This window comes from Cetorhinus maximus, chromosome 23 (assembly GCF_964194155.1).
Source record: "Cetorhinus maximus chromosome 23, sCetMax3.hap1.1, whole genome shotgun sequence".
Classification (NCBI taxonomy): domain Eukaryota; kingdom Metazoa; phylum Chordata; class Chondrichthyes; order Lamniformes; family Cetorhinidae; genus Cetorhinus; species Cetorhinus maximus.
The window spans coordinates 20,092,166-20,115,715 of NC_135901.1; the positions used below are offsets into that span (position 1 = coordinate 20,092,166).

The following is a 23,550-nucleotide window of genomic DNA, read 5'->3' on the forward strand; positions in this document are numbered from 1 at the left end:
TCTATACAGTGTGGCCCAGGAGGTGGATTAATAGTCAGGCCCATGAAACCTCCCCCCACCATAAACTTTGTTACCCTCATTACCAGCTCCATCCCCCTCCCTGGCCACAGTCTGAGGCTGAACCAGGCCAATTGCAACCTTGGTTTCCTATTTGACCCTGAGGTGAGGGCTGAGCTACGGATGACATATCCTCTCCAACACTAAGATCACCTCCATCTATCCTTGTAATATCAGTTGTTTCCATCCTGCCTCAGCACATTTGCTGCTGAAATCCTCATCCATGACTTTGTTACATCCAGAATTGACAATTCCAATCTTCTCCTGATTGGTCCCCCATCTTCCACCCTGCATAAACTTACCCTCCTTCAAAACTCTTCTGTGTGGTCAGCAGTTTAGTAGGAATAGGGTCAATCGAGGAGAAGGTGGATCCCATGGACAAGAGGAGCTCTTGAGGGGATAAGGGGAGACAGGAGAGAAATTAAAGAAAGATGTGAGTTTAGGGCTACAACTGGGCCGATCTTGAGGTGCAGTTTTTCCTGGTGGGCTAGTAGAGGGAGGGAAGAGGAAGTGGCAGCTGTTCAGATTGTCTCAATCTTAGAGACAAAGAAGCACCATGAGCTCCTCACACTTGTTGTTGGTGAGGAGGAAGAGACAGGGGAGAGGGAGAGACCTTAACAAGGCACTAATTTGTGAGAGAGATAAAAATGACTCATCATACTATCTGTTAAAGCTGATTTATTTGACTTTCATCCAGAGTATTAACACATATAACTGGGATAGAGTTTATTAACATCAGCAGAAACAGATCCCAAAGCTATTTTTGTTTTGAGACAAGTGATGGAGAAATACCGGGAAGGCCATACAACATGGAGATTGTTTTAAATAAAAGAAAAATACTATGAATGCTGGGAAACTGAAATAAAACCAGAAAATGCTGAAAAATCTCAGCAGGTCTAGCAGCATCAATGGAAATAGAAAAACTGAGTTAACATTTCGAGTCCATACAGATTTCCTTCCCTGAAGGACATTAGTGAACCAAAGACCCAGTCTATGGACTGTTGGTTTGAGCCTAAGGAAGACAATCAGAGTGAAGGTGTAAAGATGATGGGTGAAGACTTGGACAACATGAGTAGCTTCAAATACCTGGGGTAACTTGGACAATATCAAGAAGAGAGGACAACGACTGGATACTAATGAGATACAGATGCTGAGATGGATGTGTGGAGTGACAAGAAAGGACAGGATTAGATACCAGGGGGTCAGTGAAGATTGTGGAAACATCAAAGAAAGTAGCTGAGAAGAGATTGAAATGGTCTGGTCGTTTGTTGTGGAGAGAGAGAGGAAATGAGGTGAGTGATGGACATGGGACTGTCAGGAAGAAGGAGAAGACGAAGGTCTACGACCAGATGGAAAAATGTGCTGGTCAGAGACAGAAATGCAGTGGGATTGGAAGAGGAATGTGTGAGCGACAGGAGGAGATAGAGAAGGTGATCAAGCAGCATTGTGGTGACCCCAAGTAAAATGGGAGGAAGAGGAAGAAGAAGAAGAAAAAAACATATCCCAATGAACATGGTTCATTCCTGGATGTGGTTAACAGCAAAATCAAATCATGGTAGTTACTCATGAATTCGCTGGTGTCTCAGCAGGTTGGACAAGTCAGTGAATCCCTTCCCACACTCGGAGCAGGTGAATGGCCTCTCCCCAGTGTGAATCCGCTGGTGCCTCAGCAGGTTGGCTGACTGAGAGAATCCCTTCCCACACTCAGGGCAGGTGAATGGCCTCTCCCCAGTGTGCGCGCGCTGGTGTTTCAGAAGGGTGGATAAATCAGAGAATCCCTTCCCGCACTCAGAGCAGGTGAATGGTCTCTCCCCAGTGTGAATTCTTTGGTGTACAGTGAGGTTTGTTGATCGCCTGAACCCAGTCCCACAGTGAGAGCACTTGAACGGTCTCTCCTCAGTGTGAACACGTTGGTGGGATATCAATTGCCCGGAACTTTTATAGCACTTCCCACAATCTGGGCATTTAAAAGGTCTTTCATCAGTGTGAACTCGCTGGTGTATAAGCAAGTCAGATGACCGAGTGAATCCCTTCTCACACTCTGAGCAGGTGAATGGTCTCTCCCCAGTGTGAGTGAGCTTGTGTAAATGCAGGCTGCCGGATTGAGTGAATCCCTTCCCACACTCGGAGCAGGTGAACGGCCTCTCCCCAGTATGAACCTGCCGGTGAGCCAACAGGTTGGATAATTGAATGAATCCCTTCCCACATACAGAGCAGGTGAATGGTCTCTCTCCAGTGTGAACTCGCTGGTGTGTCATCAGGTGGGATGACCGAGTGAATCCCTTCCCACACACAGAACAGGTGAATGGTCTCTCCCCAGTGTGATCACGCTGGTGTGTCAACAGGTGGGATGACTGGATGAATCCCTTCCCACACTCGGAGCAGGTGAATGGTCTCTCTCCAGTGTGAACTCGCCAATGATTCAGCAGGGTGGCTGACCGAGTGAATCCCTTCCCACACTCAGAGCAGGTGAATGGTCTCTCCCCTGTGTGAATTCGCTGGTGATTCTGCAGGGCGGATGAATGAGTGAATCTCTTCCCACAGTCCTCACATTTCCATGGTTTCTCCCTAGTGTGACTGTGCTTGTGTCTCGACAGGCCAGATGATCGGCTGAAGCCTCGTCCACACACAGAACACATGTATGGTTTCTCTCCATTGTGGATGGTGCTTTTCCCTTCCATATTCAAAATCCGATAATATTCACTTTAACATAAATTGGGCAACTCCATCAGATCCTGGTGTGATGTTTGGTTTCAGTTTCCCGAATGCAAATCCTCCCCTTCTAATACCCTGTGAAATTTAAAACAGAAAAAGAGTGACAGAGAACCCACAAAAACACAAAGACGGACTGTGAAATTGTGCTGAACAAATTTATGGGATTTGCAATCGGGAAAAAGACCATGAAAGCTGAAGGGCTGTCATAAAAACCCAACTGGTTCATTAATGTCACCCAGTCTGGACCTAAAGGGGACTTTGGACACTATAGGAGGAAAAAGAGAGAGAGCGCGAGAGAGAGAGCCAGCACGCGAGAGAGAGAGCGCGCGAGAGACAGAGAGAGCGCGAGCGAGAGAGAGAGCGCGAGTGAGAGAGAGAGAGCGCGAGCGAGTGCGAGAGCGAGGAATAGAGATATAGAAGGAGAGGTAGAGAGAGGGAGAAAGAGAAAGATAAAGAGAGGGGAAGAGAGAGAGAGAGAGGCAGCGGATGAAAAAGAGAGGCAGCGGATGAAAGAGAGTCCTTTTATAAATCTACAGTTTGGCCAAAAAGTGACAGAACCTCCCAAACTGTCAAGCTCAACCACCTGGAAGGACCAGGGTAGAAGGTGTATGTGAACATCATCGCCTGCAAGTTCCCCTTCAACTCAGACAACATCCTGACTTGTCTAACATCCAATCCTGGGTGAACAGAAATTTCCTTCAACTAAATACTGGGAATATGATTGCCATTGTCTTCAGTCCCTGCTGCAAATTCCACTCCATAACCACTGACTCCATCCCTCTCCCCAGAAACTGTATGAAGCTGAACCAGACTGTTCACAAGATCGCTGTCATCTTTTACCCCAAACTGAGCTTCTGACCACTGATCCGCATCATCACCAAGACCGCCTATTTCCACCTCAGTAACATTGCTCGGCTCTTTCCTAGTCTCAGCTCATCTGCTTCTGAAACTCTCCTCCATTCCTTTGTTACCTCTAGACTTACCCATCCGTATCTCTGTAATCTCCCCCAGTCACATAACCCTTTGAGATACCTGCGATGATCTAATTGCAGCATCATGAGCATTCCACATTTTAATCACACCAGCAATGGTGGCTATTGCTTCAGTTGCCTAGGCCCAAGCTCTGGAATTTCCTCCTTTAATATCTCCACTTCTTTACCTCATTGACTAAGCTTTTGGTCGCCTGCCCTAATATCATCTTATGTGACTCGGTGTCTAATGTTGCTTTGCAACATTTCAGTGAATGTCCTGGAAAGTTTTATTATGTTAAAGACACAATATAAATGCAAATCATTGTCATTGATTTGGACATATATCACCATTCCTTCATCACCACTGGGTGAATAACCTGTAACTCCTTATCTAACATCATTATGGGAGCACCTTCACCACATGGACTGCAGCAGTTCAAGAAGGTCAAACATTATCTTCCCCACAGGTAACTGGGGATTGACAATATCTGCTGCTGGTCTTGTTAGTGTCACCCAAATTCCACAAACTTTTAAAATATGTATATGTAAAATAGATTGAAGCATCTGAAGAAATGCTTGTTCCTAAATGTCCATTTAGCAACCAGATCTCTCCTCGAATTTTCCTCCCTTGACAGTTTCACAACTAAAATTGTTGGTCCCAACTCACTTCCAAGGTCCTTGAGGTTAAACCCAGCAGCTTCTCCTTCATCTCCACTCCAGCTCAAACTGATGCAACAAAACAAAGGGAATTGGATAAGATCCTGGAGAGAAAAAAAAACTACTGGGCTATGAGGAAAGGGCAGGGGAGTGGGACTAACTGATCTGCTCTTGCAGAGAGCCAGCCAGATGGGCTAAATGGCCTCCTTCTGTATTGTAACCATTCAATGATTCTGTGAAAAAGGACCCATTCTGGGGGCCGGGAATCAACCTTTCCACCAACACCCAGCCCATTACCAATCAGTTCTTAATTGGTCTATCTGTGTTTCTAGACTCAGTTCTGAGGGAAACACTTGGAATAAAACAACAGCAAAATATTGCAGCTGCTGGAAAACTGAAATAAAAAGAGCAAATGCTGAAAGTACTCAGCAGGTCAGGCAGTAACTGCAGAAAGAACAGTAAAGTACCAAACATAGTTAAATTACAACCATTATTGCAGGCAGAGGAAGTTAGACCATGGCAGAAAGGTGATCAGGGAGGGCAGAGGTGAATCATAGCAATAGATGGACATGGATTCAGATCCACAGTAAAGGGGCCACACCAGCTCCAGAGTCATGGAGCCAGAGCACAGCACTAAAAGCTCTAAAGTGTAGATGAATGTTCAATAGTACTCACCTCCGAAACAATTTCACTGTTTTCAAATTTAAAATCTCCTGCTGGAGCCTGCAGTTGGAAAGATATCAGAAGCACTGAATCAGGGAAAAATATCAGTTTTCAAATCTTTAGCTCCCTGTGAAAGGAGATTACAAGAGTCATAAGTGTCACTAGTGGTTAGAAATTCAGAATAAACAAACCTTTCTCTTGAGTTGAGCTTGCTGTGTGTAAATCCTCCCCTTCTAACCACCTGTAAAAAGAGTTTCCAAAATTCATCACTGTTAGTCCAGGAAAGAAATTCACAACATTCCCTCCTTTTTCCAGTCCCAGAATACTTAAGGCTTATTATTTGCACAGGAGGCAGTTCAGTAAAGGTTCACTAGTCTGATTCTTGGGATGAGGGAGTTTGTCATTTGAAGCAAGGTTAGAGGTTGTACTCATTGGAGTTAATAAGAATGGGCAAGGATTTTATTGAAACATATAAGATTCTGAGGGCTCTAGACAGATAGATGCTGAAAGGTGTTTCCCCTCATAGGGAGAATCTAGCACTAAGGGGCAGTGTTTAAAACTAAGAAGTCTCCCATTTAACACTGAGATGAGGAGAAATTTCTTCTCTCAGAAGGTCATTCGTCTGTGGAATCCAATGAGCTCAGTCTACAAGGGACTCAAGGATTATGAGGGCAGGAGGAACAATCAGATCAGCCATGAGTTTATTTCATCAGCGGAGCAGACTCGACGGGCCGAATGGCCTATTCCTGCTCCGAATTCTGGTGTCTTCCGTTCTTCGGATCGCCGCGCATGCGTCCTAAAGCACCTGGCTCCTGGAAAGATGGCGGCCGTTAACCCGGACCTGTCAATCTGCTGCTCACCGGGAACCTGGAGCCCCGCCCACACTCTGTTGCGTCACCAAGATTGTCGCGCACGCGCTCTGCTCAGCGCTGAACAAAGATGGTGGTCGTTAATCTGGGCCTGTTCCAGAGAAAAAGCCCCGGAATTACAAACGCCGGACCTGCAGGGTCTAATTCGGAGCTTGTGGCCTCCAGCGGTTGTTTATAAAATCTCCCCTCTCTCCACCCAGGACTCCCGGCTCCGTTCCTCATTCCGCCCCGCCAGCTCTCACCCGCAGAAAAAAGCGTCCATTGCACTCACGGAGGTCTGATCAAAGTGACACTGCGCATGCCCGAGATCGAATCCAGCATTGTACCTGCGCACTGGGTTCCTGTACCGTTAATCGGGCACATTCACAGCCGTCGGGCATGTTGGGTAACAGTAGCGCCATTGATTCTCCAAACACGGAATGGAAAATAATTTTGTTAAAAATTGGGATACGTTAACTTAAGAAATCACATACATGCTTTTGAACGGGTGCAATGCTATGTTCTATTTCTCAAAGTGATTCAAACCGTTGCTCTGCTGTGGAACTACGTAGAACTTATAAAGCTTTTCTTAATGGTTCCTCTCTCATTTATCTCCAGATACTGAATATTCTCTGCTTTACAGAATGATACAGCACAGATGGAAACCATTTGGCCCATCATGCCTGTGCTGGCTCTTTGCAAGATTTTAAAACTGATTTCAAAGCCCTGCTGGTGGAGTCAGAACAGTCTGCTGTCGTAATGCAAAAGGTGAATGGAGAAGATTTTCCAGTTGGACAGCTCTTAGACATACTCACCCTTGTGCAAAGATCGATTGCCCAGTGTACTAAGCAGATATGAAGAGTTCACTGGTTAATTAAGCACACAGAGTTACCTGGTAGAGTTTAATTCAATAATTCTACATACCACACATATCACAGTGACATTTTTAATACAGAGTCAATTAAGGGAGTATCGCTGATGTAATAGAGTAGATGAATTAATATCCTGCAACCTCACAATTAAGAATTGGGTGGGATGTTGCAGTATGAAAGAACCTCACATACATGTCAGGTGAAAGAGGCCATGTATAATGAACCAGTAAAAGCCACATCATTGTTAGACTCCACTGTTCATCTGGATGGATCTTTGTTTTATAAACAAGGTCTGTGCCAGACTGGTTCTGTGTCTTTGATTCCTCATGACAGCTGTAATATCCTTATTAAATAACCACCACAATATTCAGCCTAGAAAGCATCATCACAGCCCTTCAAACCATTCCTGAGAGAAGCACCACCATTCTGAAAGCTCTTATAGTTGTAATTCCCTCATGCAGAATCTTTTATCCTGGCAAAAAACATATGTCTTCTCGACAACAGAAAGGAAACCACTCAGTCACCACTACAAACTCTGAATGATCAGGGATGTTGCTGGTAAGTGTCCAGGACAAATTGCTGTTTGTAAGGTGAAGGTACGTCAGCAGCAGGAGTTAGTGAAGAGGGTGATGGTAATAACCAGGCAGACTGGCTCACCAGGAAAGCTGCCCCAGAGGGGATTCCATGGGATCCCCCAAATCACAATCATTGGCACCTGCACCACAGCCCACAGACTCCAGGGGGATGGGAACCTGAGTGGGAGACACAGAAGAGGGAAACAAAGATAGACATGAAAGACAGGGAAGTAAAAAGCAAAAGTGGAAGGCAGAGGAAACGGGGGCTAGCAGCAAATAGGGCAATAGTACAAAAGAAGATGTGAATAAAGACAAGTCTAAAGGCACTGTCCCTGAATGCATGGAGCATTCGCAATAAGGTAGATGAATTAATAGTGCAAATAGATGTAAACAGCTGTGATATGATTGCGATTACAAAGGCACAGCTGCAGGGTGACCAAGGCTGGGAACTGAATATCCAAGGGTATTCGATATAAATATCCTAAAGGAAGGGCAGGCACAAAGAAAAATAAAGTGGAGTGGTATTGTTAGTTAAGGATGAAATCAGTGCAATAGTGAGAGAGGATATCGGCTGAGAAAATCTAGATGTAGAATCAGTCTGGGTGGAGCTAAGAAGCAACAAGGGGTGGAAAACATTAGTGGGAGTTGTGAACAGGCCTCCAAATGGTAGTAGTAAGGCAGGGGACAGTATTAAAAAGGAAATTAGAGACGCATATAACAAGGGTGCTACAGTAATCATGGATGACTTTAATCTAATATAGACTGGGCAAATCAAATTATCAATAACACTGTGGTGGATAAATTCCTGGAGTCTGTACAGGATGGTTTTTTATACCAGTATGTCGAAGAACCAACTAGTGAACAGGCTATCTTGGATTTGGTTTTGTGCAATGAGAAGGAGTTAATTAATAATCTTGTGGTGTGGGGTCCTTTAGGGAACAGTGACCATAACATGAGAGAATTCTTCCTTAGGTTGGAAAATAAAGTAGTTCAATTCAAAACTCGGGTCCTAAATCTAAACAAAGGGAACTCAAAGGTATAAGGCGTGAGTTGGCGAAGATAAATTGGAGAATTTCATTAAAAGGCATGATGGTGCATAGGCAATGGCTAATATATAAGGAATGAATGTATGCATTGCAACAGTTATATATTCCTTTCTGGTGCAAAAACACAACAGGAAAAGTGGCCCAACCATGGCTAGCAAAACCAATGAAGTGTAGTATTAGATCCAAAGAGGAGTCATATAAAGTTGCTTGAAAAAATAGCAAGCCTGAGGATTGGGAGCAGTTTAGAATTCAGCAAAGGAGGACCAAGAGATTGATTAAGAGGGGAAAATAGATTACGAGTGTAAACTTGCAAGGAACATAAAAGAGGACTGTAAAAGCTTCCACAAGCATGTAAAAAGAAAAAGATTAGTGAAGACAAATGTAGGTCACTTACAGTCCGAAATAGGAGAATTTATAATAGAGAACAAGGATATGGTAGTGCAATTAAACAACAACATTAGTTCTGTCTTCATGGAGGAAGACACAAATAACTTCCAAGAAATACTAGGGAACCAAAGGTCTAATGAGAAGGAGGAATTGAAGGAAATTAATATTACTTAAAAAAACAGTGCTGGAGAAATTAATGGGACTGAAAGCTGATAAATCCCCAGGGCCTGATAATCTATATCCCAGGGTACTAAAGAAGGTGGCCATGGAAATAGTGGATGCATTGGTTGTCATCTTCCAAAATTCTGTAGATTCTGGAATAGTCCCAGCAGATTGGAAGGTGGCAAATGTAACCCCACGATTTAAAAAAGGAGGGAAGAACCGGAATTACAGACCGGTTAGCCTAACATCTGTGGTAGGGAAAATGCTAGAATCTATTATTAAAGGATGTGATAACAGGATACTTAGAAAATATCAACAGGATTAGACAAAGTCAACATGGATTTATGAAACGGTAATCATGTTTGACAAACCTCCTGGAGTTTTTTGAGGACATGACCAGCAGAATAGATAAGGGAGAACCAGTGGATGTGGCATATTTGGATTTTCAGAAAGGTTAAAGTCCCACATAAGAGGTTAGTGTGCAAAATTAAAGCACATGGGATTGGGGGTAATATATTGGTATGGATTGAGAACTGGTTAGCGGACAGAAAACAGAGAGTAGGAATAAATGGGTCTTTTTTGGAATAGCAGATGGTGACTAGTAGGGTACCGCAGGGATCAGTGCTTGGGCCCCAGCTATTCACCGTATATATCAATGATTTGGAGGAGGGAAACAAATGTAATATTTCCAAGTTTGCTGCCCACAAAAAACTAAGTGGAAATGTGAGTGGTGAGGAGGATGTCAAGAGGCTTCAAGGTGATTTAGACAAGTCGAGTGAGTGGGCAAATACTTAGCAGATGCAGTATAACATGGATAAGTGTGAAGTTATTCACTTTGGTAGGAAAAACAGAATGGCAGAGTATTATTTAAATGGTGATACATTGGGAAATGTTGATGTACAAAGGGACGTGGGTGTCCTTGTACACCAATCACTGAAAGCAAGCATGCAGGTGCAGCGAGCTGTTAAGGAAGATGGTATGCTGGCCTTCATTGCAAGAGGACGTGAGTACAGGAACAAGGATGTCTTACTGCAGCTATACAGGGCCTTGGTAAGATCACACCTGGAGTATTGTGTGAAGTTTTGTCTCCTTACCTAACAAAGGATATACTTGCCATAGAAGGGGAGTAGCGAAGGTTGACCAGACTGATTCCTGGGATGGCAGGATTGTCGTATGAGGACAGGTTGGGCCAACAAAGCCTGTATTTATTGGAGTTTAGAAGAATGAGAGGGGATCTCATTGAAACGTATAAAATTCTGACAGGGCTGGACAGACTGGATGCAGGAATGACGTTTCCTCTGCCTGGTTGGGGTCGGGGGGGCGGGTGGGTGGGGGGACGGCGGCGACGTGGGGGTTGGGGTGGGGTCTAGAACAAGAGGTCACAATCTCAGGATACGGGGTAGGCCATTTAGAATTGAGATGAGGAGAAATTTTTTCTCTCAAAGGGTGGTCAACCTGTGGAGCTCCCTATCACAGGGGGCTGTGGTGGCAAAGTCACTGAATATATTTCAGAAGGAAACAGACAGATTTCTAGACTCTAGGGGCGTCAAGGAGTATGGGGAGAGAGTGGGAGTATGCCATTGAGATAGAAGATCAGCCATGATCATATTAAATGGCGGCGCAGGCTCGAAGAGCTTAATGACCTATTCCTGCTTCAATTTCCCATGTTTTTATTAACCGGCTCACGACGGTGACCTCTCACCTGACAGCTCACAATGCCCGGCTGATTGACGGCAGAGCCGGACCAATAGGAAAGGAGAGGGCGGGGCTGTAGGCGAGGCGAAGCGGCTGGTCGTCCAACCAATCGGAGTGAATAAGGGGCGGGGCAGGGCTGAGTGAAGCATGCGCGGTGTGATTAATGGCGATGGAGGGAAGCATTTTTCTCGGATTCGCATTCGGTAAAGGCGAAGAGGGTGGGATGGCGGAGTGGTGCGATGGCGGAATCTGGCCGGTGGTTGAATAGGTTTCGTAAATGTTATGTAAACCGTAAACCTCGAAAAACAACGAACCAATACCCGGGACCGTCCCCCTCCTTTGCACAGAGCAGGGCCGCAGCTTTCTCCCAGTTCCTGACCCGGATTAACGGCCGCCATCTTTAATGGGGCCATTTGCAGCGAGGCGCATGCGCGACCTCCATCTTTGAAGAGGGCAATGTTTTTGAAATTTTTCCAATGACAAAATGTGGACATTGTCCATCAAGTTGCTTCACACTTTGAGTTACAATGTCTTATTGATGAGGCAGAACAACGATATATGTCCAAGTCAGTGACAATCATTTGTATTTATATTGTGCCTTAAACAGTATAAAACTTTCCAATGCATTTCACAGAAATGTTACAAAGTAACATTTGATACAGCCACATAAGGAGATATTAGGGCAGGTCACCAAAAGCTTTGTCAAAGAGGTAGGTTTTAAGGAATATCTTAAAGGAGGAAAATGACGTGGAGAGGCAGAGAGGTTTAAGGAGGAAATTCCTGAGCTTGTGGCCTAGGCAATTGAAGGAACAGTCACTGATGGCGATTAAAATCGGGAATTCTCAGGAGGCTGGAATTAGATGAGTGCAGAGATCTTGGAGATTGTGTGGCTGGTGGTGATTGTGGAGATAGGAATGATAACAACCATGGAGGAAAACAAGGATGAGAACCTTATCCTTTGTCCTTTTGTCTATGACATCTTTAGCAATCTCTTCTTTGCCTCCACCTATCACTGGCCCTCTATCCAGCTCTACCTGTCCCACCCCCCTCAACCAGCTTGTATTTCACCTCATTTCTATTTCTCCTTAGTTCTGATGAAGAGTCATACAGACTCAAAACGTTAACTGTGTTCCTCTCCGCAGATGCTGTCAGACCGAGTTTTTCCAGCTATTTTTGTTTTTGTTTGAGAATTTTAAAAGTTGGTGCTTCTTAACTGGGAGCCTTTGTAAGTCAGCAAGCACAGTGGTACTGGGTGAACAAGACAGTACGACTAAACACACAAGCAACAGAGCTTTGAATGACCTCAAGATTACGGGAGTTGGAGGGGGATGGTTTAATGTTGAAGGCCGACTGGGAGTGTGTTAGGATAGTTTAGCCTTGCAGTAACAAAGGAATGGATAATGGTTTCTGCAGGAGATAAACTGAGACTAAGGTGGAGTCAGGCCATATTACTGAGGTAGAAATAGGCAGCCTTGGTGATGATGTGGATATGTGGTTGGAAGCTCATCTGGGAGTCACATATGACACCATGGAAGTGAACAATCTGGTTCAGCTTCAGAGGAAACTTCTACACATCCCGTACTTGACGTCAGACAAGTCAGGATGGTGCATGACTTGGGTGGGAACTTGGAGGTGCTGGTGTTCACATACCCTGGTCTGTCTAGGTGGTGGAATCTGAGGGTTTGGGTGATTCTGTCAACGTTCTTGTCAAATTATAGATATCAAATTTTTCTCCACCACCTGCCTCTCCCACCTCTCTCTCACACACACCCTCTCTCCACCCATAGAGCCAGAGTCTTGTTTAGGCCCAGACCAGATTCCCACCCTGAAGGACATCAGTGAACGAGTTGGGTTTTTACGACAATCCAGCAGTTTTCATGGTCACTTTTTCCTGGTGCCGGCCCCACAAATTACCAGATTCATTCAGCTCAATTTCACAACCTGCATTTGTGTCTTCTGGGTTCTGTCTCACGCTCTTTTTCTGTTTTATATCAATTTCACAGAATATTGGAAGGGAAGGATTTGCAGTCAGGAAGCTGAAACCAAACATCACATTGGGATCTGACAGAGTCACCCAATTTATCATAACCAGAATATCATCGGAATTTGAACATGGAAGGAAAAAGCACCGTTCACAGTGGAGAGAAACCGGACACGTGTTCTGTGTGTGGACGAGGCGTCAGCCGATCATCTAACCTATCAAAACACAAATAAAGCCACAACAGGGAGAAACTGTGGAAATGTGGAGACTGTGGGAAGGGATATAATTATCCAGTTCAGCTGGAAAGTCACAAGCTCACTCACACTGGGGAGAGGCCATTCACCTGCCCTGACTGCGGGATAGGTTTCACTCGATCATGCCACCTGACAAGACACCAGCGAGTTCATACTGGTGAGAGGCCGTTCACCTGCTCCGAGTGTGCGAAGGGATTCACTCAGTCATCCAACCTGCTGACACACCGGCACATTCACACTGACGAGACACGTTTTAAATGTCCAGACTGTGGGAAGTGCTTCAAAAGTTCTGGGGACTTGATGTCCCATCAAAATGTTCACACTGATGAGAGACCATTCAGGTGCTCTCACTGCGGGACTGGGTTCAGGTGGTCATCTCAACTCACTGTACACCAGCGACTTCACACTGGAGAGAGACCATCACCTGCCCTGAGTGTGGGAAGGGATTCACTCGGTCATCCCACCTGGTGACACACCGGCGCATTCACACTGGGGAGAGACCGTTTTCCTGCTCCGATTGTGGGAAGGGATTCACGCAATTATCGACCTTGCTGGTACATCAGCAAGTTCACACTGGGATGAGGCCATTCATCTGCTCCAAGTGCGGGTAGGGATTCACTCGGACATCCGACCTGCTGACACATCAGCAAGTTCACACTGGGGAGTGGCAATTCTCTTGCCAGTGTGTGGGAAGGGATTCACTCAGTCCTCCAGGTTGCTGATACACCAGCGAGGTCACACTGGGGAGAGACCTTTTAAATGCCCAGACTGCGGGAAGTGCTATAAAATTTCCGGGGTCTTGATGTCCCATCAACATGTTCACACTAACGAGAGACTGTTCAGGTGCTCTCACTGTGGGACTGGGTTCAGGAGGTCATCTCACCTCACTGAGCACCAGCGAGTTCACACTGGGGAGAGACCATTCACCTGCTCTGAGTGTGGGAAGGGATTCACTCAGTCATCCACCCTGCTGACACACCAGCGAGTTCACAAGTAAGTATAGTGATTGGATTTTGCTGCTAATCACATCCAGGACTGAATTGGGCTCTTTTTCTGCTGATGTTAATAAACTCCAGCCTAGCTATAGGTGTTAATATTCTGGATATAATTAAAATAAATCAGCTTTGTGTTAAACACACAGTGTGCCGAGTCTTTTTAATATCTATAACACAAGTTAATTCCTTTGAAGTGCTCTCCCTTTCCTGTCTCCTCCGTTCTCAAACTCCAACTCACCAGGCTCTTTAGATAGCACCTTCTGAACCCACGACCGTTACCATCTAGAAGGACAAGGCAAGCAGATAAATGGGAACATCGTCTCCTGGAAATTCCCCTCCAAGCCACTTACCATCCTGACTTGGAAATATATCGCCGTTCCTCCACTGTCGCTGGGTCAAAATCCTGCAACTCCCTCCCTAACAGCACTGTGGGTGTATCTACACCACAGGGCTGTCTTAAAAAGGCAGCTCACCCTCACCTTCTCAAAGGAAATTAGGGATGAGCAATAAATGCTGGCCTCAACTGCGATGCCCACGTTCAATGATTGAATTAGAAAAAAACAAGTGTGAGGAGCTAATGGATAACTATGATTAAGACAATCCTATCAACTGCCTCTGCTGCTTTTCTCCCTTCCACTAACACACCGGGCTGAACTGCCTCTCAAGCTGCTCCTTCTAGCCCTGAACTCTCATATTTCTTATGTTTATCTGCCATGTCTCCTCATGCCCATTCAGAGCTCATCTTGTCCATGAGAACCACCTCCTGCTCCATTGACCCTATTCTCACTATTCTGCTGATCTTCCAACTTCCCCATTTTCACTGACATTGTTAATGGTTCTCTCGCTTCAGGTTCTGTCCTTCAAATCTGCAATCATCACCCCCTCCTCAATAAAACCAACCCTTGACCACAGCATATTTACAAACTCCCACCCCATCTCCAACCTCCCTTTTGCATCCAAAGTCCTTATCACTTCCCAAATCCATGCCCATCTTTCCAGGAATTCCATTTTTAAATCCCCCCAATATGATTGTTGCCCCTGTCACAGTGTTGAAGGAGCTCTTAGAATCACAACTTACGTTCCATGTCACCAAGATGAACTCTCCCTCCATGTCCTTCTCGGCCTCTGCAGTAATTGACACCATGAACCAAACCATCCTCCCCCAATGCCCCTCCACTGGGGCCCAGCTAGATGGGACATCACGCTCCTGATTCCTTTCTTATCAAATTGTAGCCAGAGAATCACCTGCAGTAGCTGTGATTATTTGAATAACACTGTCATAGGCTCACTCACTCAATAGGTGATCAGGTATCACTGCACTTTTATATAAAAATGTTCCATTATCACCCTCACTGGTCTGCACAGGAGGGCTGCTTTGGGCTGCATCAGAGTGCTTCAGCTAGAGTTTGATGAGAGAGGGACTTTTAAGGGTTAATTCTATCTAAAGTATAATCTTTCTTTAATTTAACAACTAACTAAAAGTTGTTCTTTGGGTTGGGAGAAGTTGAGTTTTAGTCCAGCTTTAAAACAGGGGTTATACAGGCTCTGCTTGCAGCTGCAGCTAGTTAATTAGTTAACTGGCTTGAACAGGTTTTCGGAAGCTAGATTCAGGCAGCATAAAAGCAAGCCATCGATAGTTATGCTTTTATCTTCACTGGAGTGTTGCTTTAGGTTGCATTTGAGTGCTTAAGTTGGCGTTTGGTAAGAGAGGGACTTTTAAGGATTAATTTCTTTCTAAAGTCTAACCATTCTTTAAATTTTTTGTTCATTTATGGGATGTGGGAATCGCTGGCTAGGCCAGCATTTATTGCCTATCCCTAGTTGCCCTTGAGAAGGTGGCGGTGAACTGCCTTCTTGAACCACTGTCGTCCACATGGTGTAGGTACACCCACAGTGCTATTAGGGAGGAATTCCAGGATTTTTATCCAGCAACAGTGAAGGAATGGCAACATATTTCCAAGTTAAGATTGTGAGTGGCTTGGAGGGGAACTTCCAGGTGGTGGTGTTCCCCTCTGTCTGCTGCCCTTGTCCTTCTAAGTATTGCTAAAAGTTACTCTTTGGGTTGGGAGAAAGTGAGTTTTAGTCCAGCTTTAAAACCAAGATTATACAGGCTCTGCTTGCAGCTGCAGCTAGTCCATTAGTTAACTGGCTTATACAGTTAAGTCATGGCAGGGCAGCTCGGCCAAGTGGAATGCTCCTCCTGTGAGATGTGGGAAGTCAGGGACACTTCCAGTATCCAGGTGACCAAGTATGCATGAAATGTCTCCAGTTGCAGCTACTTAAAATCCACGTTTCAGAGCTGGAACTGTGGCTGGGGTCACTGTGGAGCAAAAGCAAAGGAGAGATCTTCGTGGATATCACATACAGTAAGGTGGTCATACCACAGGTAAAGAGTAGTGATTGGGTGACTGCCAGACAGAGTAAAAGCATGAGGCAGGTAGTGCAGGGGTCCCTGGGTCCAAGCAAAGGGGATGCAATGGCGTAGTGGTATTGTCGCTGGACGAATAATCCAGACACCCAGGGTAATGCTCTGGGGTCCTGGGTTTGAATCCCACCACAGAATTTGAATTTAATAAACAATATAGAATTTAAAAAGTCTAAAGACCATGAAACCATTGTCGATTGTTGTGAAAACCCATTTGGTTCACTAATGTCCCTTTAGGGAAGAAAATCTGTCATCCTTACCTGGTCTGGCCTACATGTGACTCCAGACCCACAGCAATGTGGTTGACTCTTAAATGCCCTCTGAAAAGGGCAATTAGGGATGGGCAATAAATGCTGACCCAGCCAGCGACGCCCACATCCCATGAATGAATTTTAAAAAGTCTGTGGCATGACGAGTAGCTCGGCTGCACAAGGTGGGGAGAGCGCAAGTGAAATATTGACACGGGATTCAATCATAAGGGGAACAGATAGACGTTTCTGCGGCCGCAGAAGTGACACCAGGATGGTATGTTGTCTCCCTGGCGCCAGCATCAAGGATGTCACTGAGTGGCCGCAGGACATTCTGGAGCGATGAGTGAACAGCAAGAGGTCATTATCCATATAGGTACCGATGATGTAGGGAAAAAGAGGGATGAGGTCCTGAAAGCAGAATATAGGGAGCTGGGAAATAAATTAAAAAGCAAGACCCCCAGGATTCCCCTGGAATCAGGATTACTACAAGTGCTACGTGCTGGAAAGATCAGGAATAGGAGAATATACCAGATTAATTCATGGCTGAAAGATGGTGCAGGAGGGAGGGATCTAGATTGCTGAGACATTGGGACTGATTTTGGGGAAGATGGGACCTGTACAAGGTGGATGGTTGCACCCCAGTAGGACTGCAACCAATATCTTCACTGGGGTGTTTGCTAGTACTGTGGGGGAGGGTTTAAACTAGACTGACAGGGAGATGGGAAACTGAGCGGGGAGACACAAGAGAGGGAAACAAAGATTGGAATGAGAGACAGAAAAGTAGAAAGCAAAAGTGGAAGGCAGAGGAAACAAGGGCTAACAGTAAATAGCCACAGTACAAAAAAAATGTTAAAAAGTCTAAAGCACAGAACATTCGAAATAAGGTAGATGGATTAACAGTGCAAGTAGATATAAACAGATACAATATGATTGTGATTAAAGAGACATGGCTGCAGGGTGACCAAGGCTGGGAACTGAATGTCCAAGCATACTCGATATTAGGGACAGACAGGAAAAATGGAAAAGGAGGTGGTGTGGCATTGTTAGTTAAGGACAAATTCAGTGTGATAATGAGAGAGGAAATTGGCTCAGAAAATCTAGATGTAGAATCAGGCTGGGTGGAGCTAAGAAGCAACAATGGGAAGAAAACATTATTGGGTGTTGTCTGTAGGCTTCCAAACAGTAGTGATCAGGTGGGGGACAGTATTAAACAGGAAATTAGAGATGCATGTAACAAGGGTGCTATGGTATTCAGGGGTGATTTTAAGCTGCATATGAGTTGGGCAAACCAAATTAGCAATATTACTGTGGTGGATGAATTCCTGGAGTGTACAAGCTTTTTTTTAGACTCGAAAGTCGAGGAACCGACTAGGGAACAGGCTATTCTATATTTGGTATTGTGCAATGAAGGAGAGTCATACACGGACTCAAAATGTTAACTCTGTTTCTCTCTCTCCACAGGCGCTGTCAGACCTGCTGAGTTTTTCCAGCATTTCCTGTTTTATTTCAGACAGCCAACATCTGCAGTATTTTGCTTTTATGCTAGCATCATGAGGAAATCTTTTCAGTAACAAGTGGTAAGAATTTGGAATTCACAATCGGATGGATACAGATTCAAGAGTGACCTTCAAATGGAATCGGATAAATTCTTGAAGGAGAAATGACGCTGGGATGCGGTAAAGAATGGGGGAGTGGGACTAACTGGGTCACTTGTTGAATTTGCCAGCACAGATTCGATTGGCCAAATGGCCTCCTTCTCTGCTGTGGTTTGATGACATTCTGTCATCTATAATAATGGAACGATTCATAATAAACATATGATAGAATCTCATAGAGCACGGATGGTGGCCATTCAGCCCATTGTGCCTGTCCTGTCTCTGAAAATGTTACCAATCTGTCGCACTCCCCTGCCCTTTTCCGATCGCCCTCGAAATCTTTACTTATTAAGTTGAAATTAAAATCACTTTTCAAAGTTACTACTGAATCTGCTTCTACCAGTCATTCAGACAATGACTTCAGTCTTCCCAATGTTTAATTTGAAGAAATTTCTGAACATCCACCACCAGATATCAAACAGTCTGATAATTTACCAAGAGTGGAAAGGTTGAGAGAGGTGGTGGTGAGGCAGAGCTGGGAGCTGTCAATGTAAATGTGAGAACTGACAGTGTTTTCAGATGATGTCATTGTGTGGAGCAGGTTAATGAGAAATAAGAGACCACGGCTGGATCCTTTGGGGACACCAGAGGTAACTGTGGGATTGGAAAAGGAAGACATTACAAGTGAGTCTCTGGCTATGGTTAGATAGAGAAGAATGGAACCAGGAGAGAGCGGCCCCACCCAGCTGGACGACAGGGGAGAGGCGAAGGTGCAGAATGATGTGGTCAACATTGTCAAAGGCTGCAGACAGGTCGAGGATGAGAAGGAAGAGTTTATCTTTGTCACAGTCACATAGGGTGTCATTTGTGACTTTGATAAGAGCTGTTTCAGTGCTGTGGCAGGGGCGGAAACCTGATTGGAGGGATTCAAACATGGGGTTCTGGGAAAAATGGGCACAGATTTGGGAGGTGATATGTTCAAGCACTTGAGAGGAAAGGGAGGCTGAGAGGAAAGGGAGGCTGGAGATGGGGCAATAGTTTGGAAAGACAGTAGGGTCAAGCATTTGTTTTTTGAGAAGGGTATAATGATGGGAAATCTGAAGGAGAGAGGGACAATACCTGAGAGAGAAAACTATTAACATAATCAGTGGACATTGGGAAGTTGAGTGATCAGCAGTTTAGTGGGAGTAGGGTTGATGGAGCAGGAGGTGGGTTTCATGGACAAGATGAGCTCTGAGAGGGCAGGAGGGGAGATGGGAGGGAAACGACAGAAAGATGTGAGTTCAGGGCTCGGGTAAGGGGGAGCTTTAGGGAGGGCGAGTGGAAGGGAGGGAAGCAGCAGAGGCAGCTGATCGGATTGTCTCAATCTTAGTGACAAAGAAGCTCCATGAGCTCCTCACACTTGTTGGAGGTGAGGATGGAGGAGACGGGGAGATGGAGAGCCCTTCAAAAGGAACTAACTTGTGTTAGTGATATTAAAAAGATTCAACACACTGTGTCTTTAACACAAAACTAATTTATTTGACTTTTCGCCAGATTAGACCCTGTAAGTGGGCTGTAGTTTATTAACATCAGCAGAAACTGACCCCAATGAACATGATTCAGTCCTAGATGTGATGAACAGCAAAATCCCATCACTGTCGTTACTTGTGAATTCGCTGGTGTCTCAGCAGGTGGGGTGAATGAGTGAATCTCTTCCCACACTGGGTGCAGATGAATGGTCTCTCCTCAGTGTGAACTCGCTGGTGTGTCAGCAGGTTGGATGAGGTAGTGAATCTCTTCCCACACTGAGGGCAGGTGAATGGCCTCTCTCCAGTGTGAATTCGTTGGTGTGTCAGCAGGTTGGATGAGGTAGTGAATCTCTTCCCACACTGAGGGCAGGAAAATGGCCTCTTTCCAGTGTGAATTTGCTGGTGTCTCAGCAGGCTAGATAACTGAGTGAATCCCTTCTGACACTGGGGGCAGCTAAATGGCCTCTCCCCAGTGTGAACTCGCTGGTGTGTCAGCAGGTGGGATGACCGAGTGAATCCCTTCCCACACTCAGAGCAGATGAACGGTCTCTCCCCCGTGTGAACTCGCTGATGTCTCAGCAGGTGGGGTGAATGAGTGAATCCCTTCCCACAAGTGGAGCAGGTGAATGGCCTCTCCCCAGTGTGAATTCGCTGGTGTACAATGAGTTGAGATGATCGCCTGAACCCAGTCCTGCAGTGAGAGCATTTAAATGGTCTCTTGTCAGTGTGAACACACTGATGGTACATCAGCTCCCAGGAACTTTTAAAGCACTTCCCACAGTCTGGGCATTTAAAAGGTCTCACGTCAGTGTGAACTCGCTGGTGGCTCAGCAGGTTGGATGAAAGAGTAAATCCCTTCCCACACGTGGAGCAGGTGAACGGCCTCTCCCCAGTGTGACTGCGCCGATGAATTTCCAACTCAGACGGGAATCTGAATCCCTTCCCACAGTCCCCACATTTCCACGGTTTTTCCCTGGTGTGGCTGCGCTTGTGTCTTGACAGGCCAGATGATTGGTTGAAGCCTCGTCCACACACAGAGCACGTGTACGGTTTCTCCGCGATGTGAACGGTGCTTTTTCTTTCCATGTTCAAAATCAAATGATATTCAGGTTATGATAAATTGGGTGACTGTCAGATTCTGCTGTGATGTTTTGTTTCTGTTTCCTGACTGCAAATCCTCTCCTTCTAATCCCCTGTGAAACTGATTTAAAACAGAAAAAAGGGAGTGAGAGAGAACCCACAAAAACAGGTTGTGAAACTGAGCTGAATGAATCTAGTAATTTGTGGGGCCGGCACTAGGAAAAAGTGACCATGAAAACTGCTGGATTGTCATAAAAACTCAACTGGTTCACTAATGTCCTTCAGAGAAGGGAACCTGCCATCCAGTCTGGGCCTATACAAGATTCTGGCCTCCATGGGAGGAGAGAGAGAGGTGGGCGATTCAGTGGGTGAAGATGTGTTTAATACATCTTCAGCTCGACCAGAACTTTGGCAGAATCTCCCACACCCTCAACCTCCTCCACCTAGAAGGACGAAGGTAACAGGTGTCAATGAACACCATCACCTCCAACTCACACAACGTCCTAACTTGTCTGACATCCAGTACTGGATGAGCAGAAATTCCCTCCATTTAAACGTTGGGAAAATGAAAGCCATTGTCTCCACTCCCTAACCAGCTCTCTGAAGCTGAACCAGAATATTCGCAATCTTGTTGTCATATTTCAGCCCAAACTGAGCTTCTGACTACAGATCACTAAAACCACCCATTTCCACCTCAGTAACATCGCCCAGCTGTGCCCCTGCCTCAGAGCACAGCCCGGCCCTCATTCCGGCGCTATGGGTTCCTGTTCTCATTGACAGGGGACTTTCTGACCCATGGGGATTCTGGGTAAACCAGCCGAGACCAATCTGTGAACGGGCATTTTTTTTTCCCCATTGGTAAAATGGAAGATCCATGGATGAGGGGGATATTGGACTGGAAGCACAATGAGAGGTTCGGACACTTTATTAAATACTCACAGCAGAAGCACATTAATCTGGTTGGAGATCACTTCCTCACGAGCAGCCAGCGGAGTGGAGCCTCCAGAGATTCCGGTCCCTTTCCCGTCAGTATTTACAGGAGCTGGGACACGGAAAAGAATCTCAGTAAAATCAGGGATTTATTTGTTCACTGTTTTAAAATGGGTCTGGGCTCACACTTGAAGTTTGTGCAGCCTGTGATTCTCTGAGTTTATTAACTCTCCCCCTCCAGACCCTTTGGGCTCTCGATTGTTTCTCAATGTCCTACTGGCCCTTTGATTCCCCGGGTTTATTAACTCTCCCCCTCCAGACCCTTTGGGCTCTCTATTGTTGGACTCTCTATTGTTTTTCAAAGTCCTCCTGGCCTTGTACCTGATCCAATAAAAACCCTCCTTACATCACACAGGGAACAGCTTTAGACATGTTCTGACTTTTCACCTCAATCTTATTCTGCTGAATGATCTCACTGACCGTTCCCTTTCTCTCAATCAGTCCGTCCACCATCTCTTTTCTGGATTTCACTCCTTCTTGTTGTTCCAGGATTTCATCTCTCTGCCTTTTATTTCTTTTACTGAAGATTCCTGTCCATTGCTGCCTCAATGCCTCATCCTGTTCCCACATATTCTCCATGTCTAAGTGCTTCCCAGCGGCCGCGCCAGCCGTGGCCCCTATTCCAGCCCAGTCACTGATCCCTCTCTTCCCTCCACCCTTTTTACTGGTGTCACTATCACAGAGACGATCGCGGTGTTTTCCCAAAACTGCCTTAACACCGGGGTCTTGGCTACTGGGTGGTCATAGTCCACCCATCTCTCTCCCTGCATTCTGACTTATGAAATTCCTGGATAATTCCCTTATCATCCAAACATCAAGGTCCTTGTAGATGGGATGACATAACCTTGGGGACGGGTGTGTGGTATTCAGGGCACATAGTACAGGAACTATTTTAAGTCTTGTATCATTCTGTAGGCTTTGTGAGTACGAGTGATGATTAAACCATTTATGGAACCAATTTTGTGTGGCAGGACAGATTGAGGGGGTATCAGTGAAGCATATGGGGTCTTGGGCTTCATAAATAGTGGTACTGAGTACAAATACAGGGAAGTGCACCAACAGAGAGTTGTTCTGATCGGGAACTCGCTCCCTGAAAAGGTGCTAGAACCTGATTCTATGTTTAGCCTCCACCCACTCATCCTAGATTCCCCAACCAGTGGAAATAGTTCCTCTCTATCTATCCTGTCAGTTCCAATTAATATCCCAAAAACTTTGATCAAATCAGCTCTTAATCTTATAAATTCCAAGGATTACAACTTTCACAGTGAGGTGATGTATTTTATCAGGAGGAATAGGGAGAGGGAAAATATTATTCATGGCACAGCTCTAAAGAGTGAGCAGGGACAGAGGGACCTGGGGCTTCATGGCTTTGATCTCTGAAGGTGACAGAATGTATTACGAGAGTGGTTAGCAAAGCTGATTGGATCTTGAGCTTTATAAATAGTGATATTGAGAACAAAAACAGGGAAGTTATGCTGACTTCTTTATAAAGCTCTGGTTAGGCCACAATTTGAGAATTGCATCCAGTTCTGGTCACCTCACTTTAGGGAGGATGTGAAGGTCATTTAGAAGGTGCAGAGGAGATTTACCAGAATGGTTCCTGCAAAGGAGGATAAGGGGAGATTGGTAGAGGTGTACGAGATTATGACAGGTTTAGATATGGTGGACAAAGAAAAGCTATTCCCATCAGCTGATCGTACAAGGACTCGAGGACAGAGGTTTAAAATTTTGGGTAAAAGGTGCGGGAGATGTGAGGAAGAATATTTTTACAGTGAGTGGTAATGACCTGGAGGTTACTGCCTATGAGGGGGTGAAAATGG

General features: G+C 45.4%; 1 protein-coding gene across 1 annotated transcript in view; it reads right to left on the reverse strand.

Annotated features, from left to right (window-relative positions):
• Positions 1 to 23,550, reverse strand: part of LOC144698411 (uncharacterized) — a 33,913-nt gene that overhangs the window by 8,285 nt on the left and 2,078 nt on the right. Inside the window, 3 exon segments of the mRNA XM_078570353.1 lie at positions 1,621 to 2,442; positions 2,527 to 2,760; positions 19,797 to 20,765. Of these exon segments, the coding sequence (XP_078426479.1) occupies positions 1,621 to 2,442; positions 2,527 to 2,760; positions 19,797 to 20,765 (2,025 nt within the window).